Source organism: Amblyraja radiata, chromosome 4, assembly GCF_010909765.2.
Source record: "Amblyraja radiata isolate CabotCenter1 chromosome 4, sAmbRad1.1.pri, whole genome shotgun sequence".
Taxonomy (NCBI): domain Eukaryota; kingdom Metazoa; phylum Chordata; class Chondrichthyes; order Rajiformes; family Rajidae; genus Amblyraja; species Amblyraja radiata.
The window spans coordinates 96400183-96413565 of record NC_045959.1 but is presented as its reverse complement, the minus strand read 5'-3'; the positions used below and the strand labels follow the sequence as shown (position 1 = coordinate 96413565).

The 13383-nt window shown below is 41.6% G+C and overlaps 1 protein-coding gene across 3 annotated transcripts in view; it reads right to left on the bottom strand.

Annotated features, from left to right (window-relative positions):
• Nucleotides 1-13383, bottom strand: part of sugct (succinyl-CoA:glutarate-CoA transferase) — a 469744-nt gene that overhangs the window by 274947 nt on the left and 181414 nt on the right. For all 3 annotated transcript variants that reach the window (XM_033019979.1, XM_033019981.1, XM_033019980.1), the window contains 3 exons: nt 7145-7216; nt 3350-3447; nt 1548-1650 (listed from right to left, as the gene is read on the bottom strand). In XM_033019979.1, the coding sequence (XP_032875870.1) occupies nt 1548-1650; nt 3350-3447; nt 7145-7216 (273 nt within the window). The remainder of the gene's footprint in view (nt 1-1547; nt 1651-3349; nt 3448-7144; nt 7217-13383) is intronic.

Genomic DNA, 13383 nt, shown 5'->3' with positions numbered 1-13383 from the left:
ACAAACTCCGTACAGACAGCACCCATAGTCAGGATCGAACCTGGGTTTCTGGCGCCGTAAAGCCCTACTGCTACACCACCGTGCCGCACAGCTTCCTCTGTTAGATTCCCCTGTAAGTTCTATTAAGGTGTTTAGAAATGGGAATTTCACCCTTCTAACAATAAATACATTCCAGACCAATGTCACCCCCAACTTTATTACTTCTTCTTTAATGGATTTAATCATTACTTGAGCAAAAACAAGCAAAAACAGAGCAAAAATCAGGAACTCTGCAGGACATGCCTGTGGGTGAAATGGACTGATGATGCTTTGGGTGGAAAGCCTATTTAAGTCCAAAGGATTTTCTTCCTATTCCTAATTTCTAATGATTAGTTTGATCTTCTGTTATTTGAACCCTTCATCGTGTTGGCAGTTCCCTTCATAATCGTGCAAACTGAATTAAATCATCTCCCTTACTGTTAAATATGTCCCTCGCCATAAAAAAAAACAATGCAATGTTCGATGTTGCAATCTCAGTATTGGAAAAGATAAATACACAAAGAAAAACTGCAGATCACTCTGAGCAACGTCAGCAGAGAAAAGCTAGTAATTATATCGTGGGTACAAAACACAATGTTTATGTTATTCAGTCTCCTAATCTCGAGTCATGAGTTCAAATCTGGCAATGGCAGCTTACAATTCAGTTACTTAAGTAAATCTGAACTCAAATACATCATCTGCAATGTTGGTCTTGAAACCACAAAACTGTCATGAAATCCATCTGGTTCACTGATGCCCTATAGGGAAGGAAGTCTGCTGTCCTACCTCATCTTGTCTATGTGTGTCTCCAGACCCACACCAATATTATCGGTTTCCTCCCACACTCCAATATTATCCACTCTTTATAGTTCCTCTGAATTGGCTGGAAATCACGCAATTCAAGGACAATTTGGATCGGGCAATATACCATAAAATAACAAAAGGCAATCCGAAACTCAGCTAGAAGCTAAAGCGGATGTGTAGCCTAAATTGCTTGTCTCTGCTGGGAACTTACATGCCATTGGTACTGTTTTCAACTAATGCTTTGGTGTTACTTAAATTATTTTATCGGATTTAAGATAATCGACAAAAATACAAGGAATAATCTCACATTGTGCCGTAATTTAAATTATATTATATACAGTAAGTATTTTCCTGAACTCAACGTGGATAGAATGGAGTGATCAAAGTTTTACAAGCTTGTCACGTTATTATAGACACAAATTCACTCAGCAAACAGTGAACACTGTAAACAAAATCTGTACAAGACTGCAATGTTTTGCTTGTGGTGATCTCTCTGGCAAATAGATTTATTGACAGCTAGGTATTGCATAATCCATCAAGCACTTCTAATTAAATCAGTTTTATGGATTAGGGGACTTCTTACAGGATACTTGGAATTATTATTGGTTCTTTCTAACTAGAAAAACTGGTTATTAACTCAAGATATCCATTATTGCAAGATCTTCCATTTTACTGAAGATACTTTTCATTCAAATTCTCTTTTGCATGCAAGGCAATAAACTGACCTGAGGTTCGGAGAATGCTTTCTGAATGCTGTTTATTGGACCATATGGTACACCACTACCTTCAAACAGTTGCAACCAGTCTTCTGTTGTCTTTTCTGAAAATCTAATCATAAAAGAGTTTTGTGGTTTAAACATGATGTACTGATTTTGAATCAGTACAGCAGAACATGACTTAATTTGCAGTAGCCAGCAAAAATATAAAAATACGCAATTCTTTGCAGAACTAGACTCTTGTCCTGAGGCTGCAAGAGATATTCTCCAGATAAGATGTTTTCTTGACTTAAAAACAAAGTTTACAATGTAATCAAAGATATATCATCGGCAGGAACCTAAATGATTTTATGAAGCTGTTTCATTCTATTTTTCACAATCATTCAGTTTTTCTAAGCTGAAATTCAACTAGCTTTATAAAAAAAGCTGTTATATCTGGAAGTAGTACAAATGATAAGAAAATTACTTTTGAAATTGAAAATGACAAGCAAAATTATGTTTGGAGAGCCATAAATTGTACAACATTGTGCAAAAATATATCATTAAAGTCAGTCAAAATTCAAAGCAATTGTTAACAACTCTACTACAAACCCTCTGACTCCCATGGCTATCTGGACTACACTTCTTCCCACCCTGCTTCCTGTAAGGACTCCATCCCCTACTCCCAATTCCTCTGTCTACGCTGCATTTGCACCCAGGATGAGGTGTTCCAAACCAGGGCATCGGAGAAGTCCTCATTCTTTTGGGAACGGGGGTTCCCCTCTTCTACTATAGAAGAGGCTGGCTCTCACCAGGGTCTCCTCTATATCCCGCAGCTCCGCTCTCACTCCCCATCCTCCCACTCATAACAAGGACAGAATCCCCCTTGTCCTCACCTTCCACCCTACCAGCTGTCACATAGAACATATAATCCTCCAACATTTTCGCCACCTCCAATGGGATCCCACCACTGGCCACATCTTCCCATGTCCTCGGCTTTCAGCAGGGACTGCTCCCTCCGTAACTCTCTGGTCAATTCGTCCCTTCCCACCCAAACCACCCCCTCCCCTGGTACTTTCCCTTGCAACCGTAGTAAATGCTACACTTTTCACTTTACCTCCCCCCTCAACTCCATCCAAGGACCCAAGCAGTCTTTCCAGGTGAGGCAGAGGTTCACCTGCATCGGAAACATGTTCCTGATGTTGTGGGAGTCCAGAACCAGGGGCCACAGTTTAAGAATAAGGAGTAAGCCATTTAGAACGGAGATGAGGAAACACTTTTTCTCACAGAGAGTGGTGAATGTTTGGAATTCTCTGCCTCAAAGGGCGGTGGAGGCAGGATCTCTGGATGCTTTCAAGAGAGAGCTCTTAAAAATAGCAGAGTCAGGGGATATGGGGAGAAGGCAGGAACGGGGTGCTGATTGGGGATGATCAGCCATGATCACATTGAGTGGCGGTGCTGGCTCAAAGGGCCAAATGGCCTACTCCTGCACCTATTGTCTATTGATAGAGAATTTTATCGATTTACAATCATCTGAGAAAACACATTCCTTCTCTTCTCTGCCTTTAAATGGATGATCATTTATTCTGATATTTGCATCCTAGGTCTGCTCATTATAAACCCCAAGTTCTCTTATATTATTATGCTTAACAAATATAACTTCTCATTCTTCTAAATCTCAACAACTGCTACATTTATACAAGAAAATGCAATCACAAACTCACAACCTATCCCAAATAAGCTCTGAATGATTTTAAAATCTTTCAATTTAGTGCAACTTTTTCACGAAAATGTGCATTATTGATCAATGAGTGTCCATTATTGGGACTAACCTTGCAGACAGGACATTAATTAGTTCTCTTCTATTCTGTACCCGGAGCTTGTTCGTCTTGTATCTCTGATCATCACTTAATGCAGGTAAAGATAAGATCTGGAAAATAACATCTTTCATTATGAAATTGTCGATGAAGTTGCTAGTCATCCTCTTAAAAGTAGCCACTACATTTTCATTCTGACTCCACATCAAAGTCTAAATATCATTTTGTAAATATAATATTGGTTTATTATTATCATTAAAAATGCTTTGTTTGCGTGCAATCCAGAAAACTCATAACATTCATGTGTACAATCAAGCCAGGCACATACACAATAGGTAGTACAAAGAGAAAAGTACCAGAGTGCAGAATATAGTGTTGCTCATATATCTGTAGAAACATTTGCTCTTTTATATTATTGGCGAGCTTACTTTCATATTTCATCTTTTCTCCCTATATTGCCTTTATAGTTATTTTTTGTTGTTTTTTTTTAATAGCTTCCCACAAATTTTTGCAATGTTACTTGCCTTCTCCTTTAGTTTTATCGTTATAACAGCCCCATCTTTGCTTTGTGGAGCACTGGAAGTACAGTATGAGACACCTTAAACTAATTTTCTCAACAGCAGTCACAAAATAGCTCTGTAAAACGTTTCCATGTGGGAGCAAAATGTATTGTGGACACATCTTCCCACAAAGATTCATCAAGGCCACAGCTTACCCTAAGCCATAGAGCCACAGTGAGGAAACAGGCCCTTTCGCCCAACTTACCCACACCAACCAATATGCCCAATTTACACTGGTGCCACTTTTTGGCCCATTTCCCTCTAAACCTAAGCTATCCATCTACCTGTGTAAATGTTTCTTAAATGTTGTGATAGTACCTGCTCTCTCCCTGTAGCTCAGTTCCTCAACTCCTGGCAACATCCTTGTAAATCTTCTCTGCACTCTTTCAAGCTTGACAACATCTTTCCTGTAACATGGTGACCAAAACTGAACACAATACTCTAAATATGGCCTCACCAACATCTTATATAACTAATATGACTCTTATACAACTTCTATACTCAATGCTCTGACTAATGAAGGCCAATGCGCCAATAGCCTTCTTGAGCACTCTATCCACTTGTGATGCCACTTTCGAGGAATTATGCACGTTCACTCCTGGATCCCTATTCTCCACAACACTCCCCAGAGCCTTAGCAATCCCTTCCGCACTGCGGCCTAACATTGAGGAGTTGGTGGCCCCTGCTGGAGACCAACTTCGGGAGCTCCAACCGCGGGAGTCTGCGGGACTTAACATCGTGGAGCTTGGTTCTTGGTTCTTGGTTTCTTGGTCCTCCAAAATATTCCAAATGGAATTTAAACTGGAGGTGGTGAAGGGAGGGCTTAATCCAGAAATGGTTATTGGGAAGAAAGAGCTACTTTAAATTTAGTTATTTTAGTATATTTAGCTGGCGATCCCTTTGCCAGGGATTGACCTCGGAGCTCCAACCGTGGGAGCCTATGGACTTTAACATCCTGCAGCTCATGGTCCCTGTTTCGGGAGCTCCAAGCCGCAGGAGCTTCGACTGCCCCGGCGCGGGAGCTTCGATCGCCCAGACGTGGGGGCTACGATCGCCATCTGTGGGAGCTTCGATCGGCCCAACGATGGTTCTACTGCCCCGACCGTGGGAGATTAAAAAGGGAAGAAGATTAAACTTTATTGCCTTCCATCACATTGAGGAATGTGGGGAATCCACTGTGGTGGATGTTTATGTTAACTTTTATGTGGTTGTGTGTCTTGTTGCTTTTTCTAGTAGGGCTGTATGGTAATTCGAATATCACTGTACCTTAATTGGTGCATGTGACAATAAAAGACTTTTGAAACCTTCACTGTGTAGGTCCTGCCCATGTTAGACTTCCCAAAATGCAATGCCTCACATTTCTCTGTATTAAATTCCATCAACCATTCCTCAGCCCACCTGCCCAACTGACCAAGATCCTGCGGTAATCTTTGACAACCAGCTTCAATATCTACAATACCAGCCACTTTTGTGTCATCTCCAAGCTTGCTAATCACACCATGTGCGTTCTCATCCAAGCCATCAAAATAGAATAGACAGCAATGGGCCCCAGCACTGAACCCTGAGGCACACCACTAGTCACAGGCCTCCAGTCCAAAAAACATCCTTCCAGCATCTCCCTCCACTTCCTTCCACGAAGCTTATTTTCTATCCATTCAGCCATCTCTCCTTGGATCCCATGCGATCTAACCTTCCAGAGCAGCCTACCATGCAAAACCTTGTCAAATTTCTTGCTGAAATCCATACAACATCTACAGCTCTGCCATCATCAACTTTTTTGGTTACACCTTCAAACAAAACTCAATCAGGTTCACAAGACACAACCTCCCATGTATAAAACCATGCTGACTATCCCTAATCAGCCCTTGTCCATCTAAATACTTGTATATCTTATCCCTTAGAATATTCTATAGTATCTTTCTAGCCACTGTGAAGTGCAGTATGATCAGAAAGGCAGAGGTCTCTAATAAATTTCAGTGATGATGCTTTAAATACCCCCGAGCAAAGAAAATTAAGGCGTGGTGATGTAGTATTTAAGATATCAATGTCAGAGTGGATATTTTTTTTTTTACTGGCAACTTGTGGCTACCGCACAACATGCTCCTACATTCTTGCATTAAATTAATACTGTAAGTTGCACCCAGGATGTCCAATTTATGCTAGCAAGGAAAGAAATGTACTGTGCGTGACTTGTGACATCATCGGGTGCATGACTCGTGGGGGAAAAATATCAAACACACATTGTGTTTGGAAACCCTAGGACAATTTCCAAAAGAGCACAATTCTGACACAACCTGACACTGGTTTAAATCACTTTCCCATTTACCCATGAAAGACTGGAACTAATGGATCCGATATCTAGGCTTGGGTCTTTAGGTAGAATGAATCCTTATGGTGTAATTGCTTTGCCAATCTCGGCTTCGTCAAGGAATCAGAGAACAGTTACTACACCTCCTGGAGCCTCTTTAGACAGCTAGAGTTAGCTCCATGGAGTTAACCTTAGCCTCAAATCTATACTATATCAGACAATTCCAAGGCACCATAGGTGATGTATGAAATGCCAGTGAGGGGCAGATCTACATGCTTTTATTTACTACTCTTCTTTACTGTAAATGCCAAGATATCAAATTTGGGCTAATCACTCCACACTTGACCAAGTTAAAACTAATTCTATTCCCAATTGTCATTTCGAACAATCTCCCCACCAACAAGATGAAGGTCACTGACATGCAATTGCCAGGTTTGTCATCACATGCTTATGTTACATTTGCAACAACCACCCTTTCAATAGATGTTTGGAAAATGATGGCCAATACCCAAGAATTTACACTCTCCCCTCAAAGACTTCCGGTGGCAGCACTGATTGTTAACTGGGTTGAGATTAAAATCATGATTGAATTAATACGACCTTCTCTGAAGATACTCACTTCATTCTTCCTCAGCATTAGATTACTTGGATTTACATTGCATTTATACTGCAACTAAGCTGCCTGGAGGCATAATATACATGCCAGCAGGCAAAATAGGCAGTAAGTAAGTGAAGTAAGCTGCCTCCATGGTGAAACTACTTCATAGTGTTATCAGTTATAGTGTGAATATATTCTCTGAAAAAATCTGCGCAACTGGAAAACACTAAAATTGTTTCAGTAATTACCCCAATTGGTCAAGAGTGACTACAGAAACAATTTATCACAAATGAAATTTTCATGATAACTTATTCTTAACAAGCAACTTCAAAAAAGTACATTACCTTGCAAACAATTGCAAACTGCTGATCATTTCCAGCTCCAACTACGAGATAGCCATCTTTTGTCTTAAAAGCCTGCAACAGAGAATGTTTAAAGATGAAGTAAAAATAAATTCAATAGAAACAAGACATATCATTAGTTTCTCCAATCTATAAATGATATAACTAAAGGTCTAGGAATTCAATAATCAACAGAAACACGTGATTAAATGTTTCTTCTTCTTTTCGTGTCCATCTTGTTACAAATGTTGGCCTCGCTGTCATCGTCCGCCCAGAAAAGGCCGCAAGCTTCCGGCGACAATCAGTGGGAGCCGTCACTTGGTGCAATAGATGATGGTGGTAGCAGAATTAGCTCAGGATACTTCCACAGTTCCTGACGTGGGAACGTCGGTGTTTACTTCTGCTATGGGGCCGATGAAATGCTGCTATGTGTGGAACTTAGGCCGTGTGTTTCGAGAGTCATTCACTCATGAGTTCCATTTGTGCACCTCAAAGATCAAATATTTAGCAGGAGTGAAATAATTTCCACATTTGTGCGTATCAATAAAGAAATCATTGTGTCGCATAAAGAGCTTTGTACAGAAAAAAGGCAACAGGTATGTGGCTCAGCAACCATCTTTCACTAACACTGACCCTGGTACCAGGACTCTGCAGGGTTGCGACCCAAGCCATAGACTCACAAATGTTGCCTCCAGATGCTGCTTGACCTCTGAGGTCTTTCCTCATTCTGTTATGGATACAGTAAAGATCCCTCAGATATGATTGTATTGTTCCAAGAAGAATGAGCACAAATGTGCAGCCAAGATCGATGCAGCTAGTAAAGGTTCCTACCAACAAATATCAAAGGACCAATCACTCACCCACACCACATCTCCATGTTTAAGAAAGAACTGCGGATGCTAGAAAAATCGAAGGTAGACAAAAATGCTGGAGGAACTCAGCAGGTGAGGCACCATCTATGGAGAGAAGGAATAGGTGACATTTCGGGTCGAGACCCTTCTTCAGACCTCCAATGAAGGTTACGAATGCCCTACTTATGTCGACCCCATATATAGAAACGTTTGGGAAACCAGCAGGATGGACTTGTCAGCTCAGCATGTTCTGCCACTTGGCAACTTGACTCACAGCTGCATTTCCCTCATGCAAGCTGCCGAGGTGACGAACAATTCACCGGAATGGAACCCTGCCATACGTGGGGGGCACCTGCAGTCCCCAGCAATCAATGGCAGTCATATTCCTTAAAACATGCTCAAATCTACCTTTCACTCAAAAACACTCATCACATGGAAGATTTGCCTTTATTGCACAGGAGTTGGTAGACAAAATTAAGAAAGTTTGCTAAAAAAACCCATACATTCTTACATCTTACACACTGTCAGTTATTTAACCCGAAATATGACATCGCAGGGCCATACCCCACCACATTACAGTTTTATAATTTTAGTTTATTGTCACGTGTACCAAGGTACCATGAAAAGCTTTTGTTGCTTGTGGAAAGACAATATATGATTACAATCGAGCCCTTCGCAGTGTATAGATACATGATAAGGGAATTACGTTTAGTGCAAGGTAAAGCCAGTAGAGTCCAATCACAGATAGTCCGAGGGTCACCAATGAGGTAGATAGTAGTTCAGCACTGCTCTCTGGTTGTGGTAGGATGATTCCTACTTTTAGCCGTCTTTTTTGTGAGGAAGGGCGGCACACAACTGCTGCCCACAGTAACAGAGGGAAGTCGGCCCCCCTCATGCCCACTGGGTTGGGTTGCTGCTTGGAAAATGTGGCGCTAAATACAAACTCAGCAACAACAAAAGAGATCGGTCGCCAGGCGGCCACATAGATCCCAGCTCCTCAAAGAGGATGGTCACATTGAGAACTTAAAGGAGGATAATGATAGGGCAGTCTATTGACAAAACTTAAAGATATTTGGGGTAGTGTCTGAGTGTCCATAGATGCCTTGCATAGCATTGAGCATCTAGTGACTGATGTCTCAGCTTCCATTGAGACACAGCAGAGGTTCCAAAAGTATAATTTCTGTTGTGGAAGCTGAGACATCAAAGATGTAAGCTCAGCTGCTGCCATCATGTTGATGGTGTTGATCAATAGGCCTTCAAGGATGGATGACACACCGATCATTTGTCCACGGAATACTTAGATCACCAATAGCTTGCTTTAGGTTTAGCTTTACAGATACAAATCACAGAAGGCATTATCCTCCGCATCATTGCACGGGCTGACATTGAGTGTCTTTACCTTCAATACTTGATACATTCAAGAGAGAGCTTGATAGGGCTCTTAAAGATAGCGGAGAGGGGATATGAGGAGAAGGCAGGAACGGGGTACTGATTGGGGATGATCAGCCATGATCACATTGAATGGCGGTGCTGATTCTAAGGGCCGAATGGCCTACTCATGCACCTATTGTCTATTGTCTAAATGGAATAGCAGTGCCTTTAAAGGTGCAACTTATTGCATCTGTTGGTGGCAGACAATCGCAGCTTTCCAGTAGAGCAAATGCTTGTGGACTTGGTGACCATGCAATATCCAGTGGGCATCAAAGCCACTAATGCCCTCAATTACTCTTCCTCCAGATCCTGCTAGGGCTCTGTTTAAAAGAGATCCAGAACCTCCAAGTTTGTAAACTTTTACCAGTTAGATTGATAGTCGCTTCAGTTTGCTTTTCTGCCAGTTTCCATAGGTCCGGTTTGTTATCGATAGCACACAGTCATCTGTGTACCACCAGGATCATCTCTGCATTATTCTTTTACTCCATCAACGATGAGTGGGTGTGCAAATTCAAGTAGATATCTCTTCTAGCATATGCAAGCATATGCGAGCTACCCTGGCACTTTTATTCAGTCGCACTCCAAGCATACAGAGTTCTTTGGACATACAGGGAAATGTATCCATCTGATAACAAATGACACAAAGATGACCAATAAGCAAAATAGTGTTACATTGATTGCCAGATAACTGCCGACTGAAAAAGCCAACAACATCCAAAAGATTTGCAAAAACAGAAAACTGGAAGAGTTCAGTGGGTCAATCAGGATCAAGGTCTTAACCAAATTGCTACACCTTTTGCCTCCACAGATGCTGACGGGCCTGGTGAGTTTTTCCAGCATTCTGGTTTTGTTCTAGCCCAGAATCTGCAGTCTCATTTGTCCTCATCCAAAATAAATCCTTCAGATATCTGGATAAAATTGGAGACACGTTTCAGTATATGCAGGATAAGGTTTCTAGAATGTTCACAGAGCTCTCGCAATTACTCTGCTTTTGGATTTGGACCTGCCAGTGAAACAAGGCATAGAACACAGCTCCTTTTCCTGATACTTCTGAGTAATCCTAGTAAGACTAGGTGGCACTGACTTCACATATAAGCTTTTACTAATGTCAATTTCACAGTTGCATCCATATACCAATACCAAAAGCAGATACGATAGTCAACTTTCCATCTTTCACTCCCACCACAGAACCACTGATGCAAAACAGTTCTGCAAACGGGAGAAAAGCTAGAGAATGATCCAAGTATAGGGTCGATGGAATTTTACATTCGGCTTAGACAAAAGTGCTGGAGAAACTCAGCAGGTGCGGCAGCATCTATGGAGCGAATAAAATAGGCAACGTTTCGAGCCGAAACCCTTCTTCAGACTGATGGAGGGTGGGGGGGGGGGGGGGGGGGGGAGAAGAAAGGAGAAAGGAAGAGGAGGAGCCAGAGGGCGGAGGGAGAGCTGAGAAGGGGAGGAGACAGCAAGGGCTACCGGAAATTGGAGAAGTCAATGTTCATGCCGCTGGGGTGTAAACTGCCCAAGCGGAATATCAGGTGCTGCTCCTCCAATTTCCGGTGGCGCTCACTCTGGCCATGGAGGAGGCCCAGCAACTGATGGACGATGGAAGTGAAACAGTACAGGTATTGTAATCAAATGAACTAAACTTCAATGACAAAGAACTCCATAAATTGATGGCATGACTGTGGAGGTGATAGAAGAAAATATGCCTGGCCTCAGCCCACCAGACCACTACACACACTTCGCTAGTCGGAGGGTGTAATTACAATGTTGGCAGTGTTGCTAAGTGATCGGAGGGCTGTGTGTTCAGATGGGGTGAGATTGGAGTGTCTGAGGGGAGTAGAGGTCATGACAGTTGATGCCGCACTGGCAGTTGGAACGAGAAAGGTCTAGAGAAGGTAGATAGATGGCATAGGGGGTCCAAGAGGAGGGGAAATGTTGGAGATGGGAGAAGATGTAATTACTGAGAGGGCGAGGATTCCTTCCCATAGAAAGGCCTGGAGGCGGAGGCAGGGAAGAAATGGGATATGGGTGAGATACAGAAATTGGCAGAGAAATGGTAGATGGAGTGTAATCCGAGCAAGTGCGTGGCATTGCACTTCAGGAGGTCAATGTAAGAGGACAATATACAGTTAATGGCACAACCCTCAATGGGATCTTGAGGTCCAAGTCCATGACTCCTTGAAAGTGACAAGTAGATAGAATGGTAAAGAAGCCATTTTGGTATCTTTAAGGACACAGAGTTGTGGAGTAACCCAGCAGATCAGGCAGCATCTCTGGAGAAAATGGATAGGTAACGTTTTAGGTTGAGACCCTTCTTCCGACGGTTTCCACAGATGGTATATTTTGCCTCTATAGGTCAGGCATTGAGTATAAGAGTCAGGATGTCATGATGCAGCTTTGTAGGACTTTGGTTCAGCCTGATTTGCAACATGACAAGCAGTTTTGGCGGCCCCATTACAGGAAGGATGTGGAGGATTTGGAAAAGTTGTAATGTTTACCAAATTACCACAGATTGTTTTCTGTGGAATGCCGGAGGTTGTGGAGAGACCTGATTGAAGTATATAAAATTATGAAAGGCGTAGAGAGAATAGACAGGAATAAAAGCATGGCATTTAGGTGAGAGGGGCGAAGTTTAGGGTTGTTGGGGTTGGTGGAGGAGACAGATATGATAGTGGCATTTAAGAGGCTTTTGTATAGGCATATGTATATGCAGGGAATGGAAGGATAAGGATTATGCAAAGAGAGATAAGAGATGGTCTTGGTGTCACGTTTGTCACAGACATTATGGGCCGTAAAGCTTGCTCTTGTGCGGTACTACAGACAATAGACAATTGGTGCAGCAGTAGGCCATTTGGCCCTTTGAGCCAGTGATCATGGCTGATCATTCACAATCAATACCCCGTTCCTGCCTGCTCCGCATATCCCCTGACTCTGCTATCTTTAAGAGCTATCTAACACAATGTTCTATGTTCTAACACAAATAGTATTTACTTCTTTAAAATAATTCAAATATGCTCACAAATCATTCTTGATTATAATATGAAGAAAATCCTGAAAGTGCTCCTTTGCCAATTCAATGTTTCCAGTTCTGAATCTGCATCTGCATTCATTGGAATTTCTGTGCGCTCGAGAACGTTGTTTTCTCTGCCACATTATTGTGCCTCCATGAAAAGTGTAACTACAAATTACATTGATCAACAAAAGATTGGCAGCATTTCTTTCAAAAAGATGGAAATAAATGGATTCCTCGTCCTTTGATAAATGTGATGAGTCCCTATAAATTATCTTAGGCTAAGTGTACACTTGAAAACAAATTCCTCTTTTTGGAATTTCCCAAGAATATTGAATCACCAATAGAGACTTCATTCATAATTACTTGATTCTGTACAGTCTGTATATCTGGCAAGCTTCATTCAACCATGTGCAGAAATAAAAAGGAAAATGCACAAAAACAATATTTAATGAGATTCTGTTGTGACAAGCTCTGGTCTGTCACCTCAAATTAGCATGTAAGGGTGCTCTGCACACAAAGCCGGCATCCAATCCTGCCTGTAATAAGAAGTTAACCTTTAGATGACCCTTCCAAATTCACATGTTTTAAAACATACTTTTCAGCAAGAATGAAATGAAATTTAATGTGGGTACTCTGATAAGAGAAGAAATGGCAAGTTTTTTAGGTAAGACAAGAATTCAAAAACACAATTATTTCAGGATGAGATCTACAATACCTTTACCACTGTGAGTACATTGTAATCTATATTGCAGGTTCTCCAATAAAGGTTCACTCTTTGTTTATCAGTTAGATTTACTAACCAAAATGCATGACATAAATTCTCTAAGTATTTACTCAGTTAGTATTGTTCCACTAATTATTGTAAAAGATCCCTCCAGTTTGAAAGATGATGACTGACCGAGGATTGATGATGGCAAAATGAAGTTTACCTTCTGCCACAG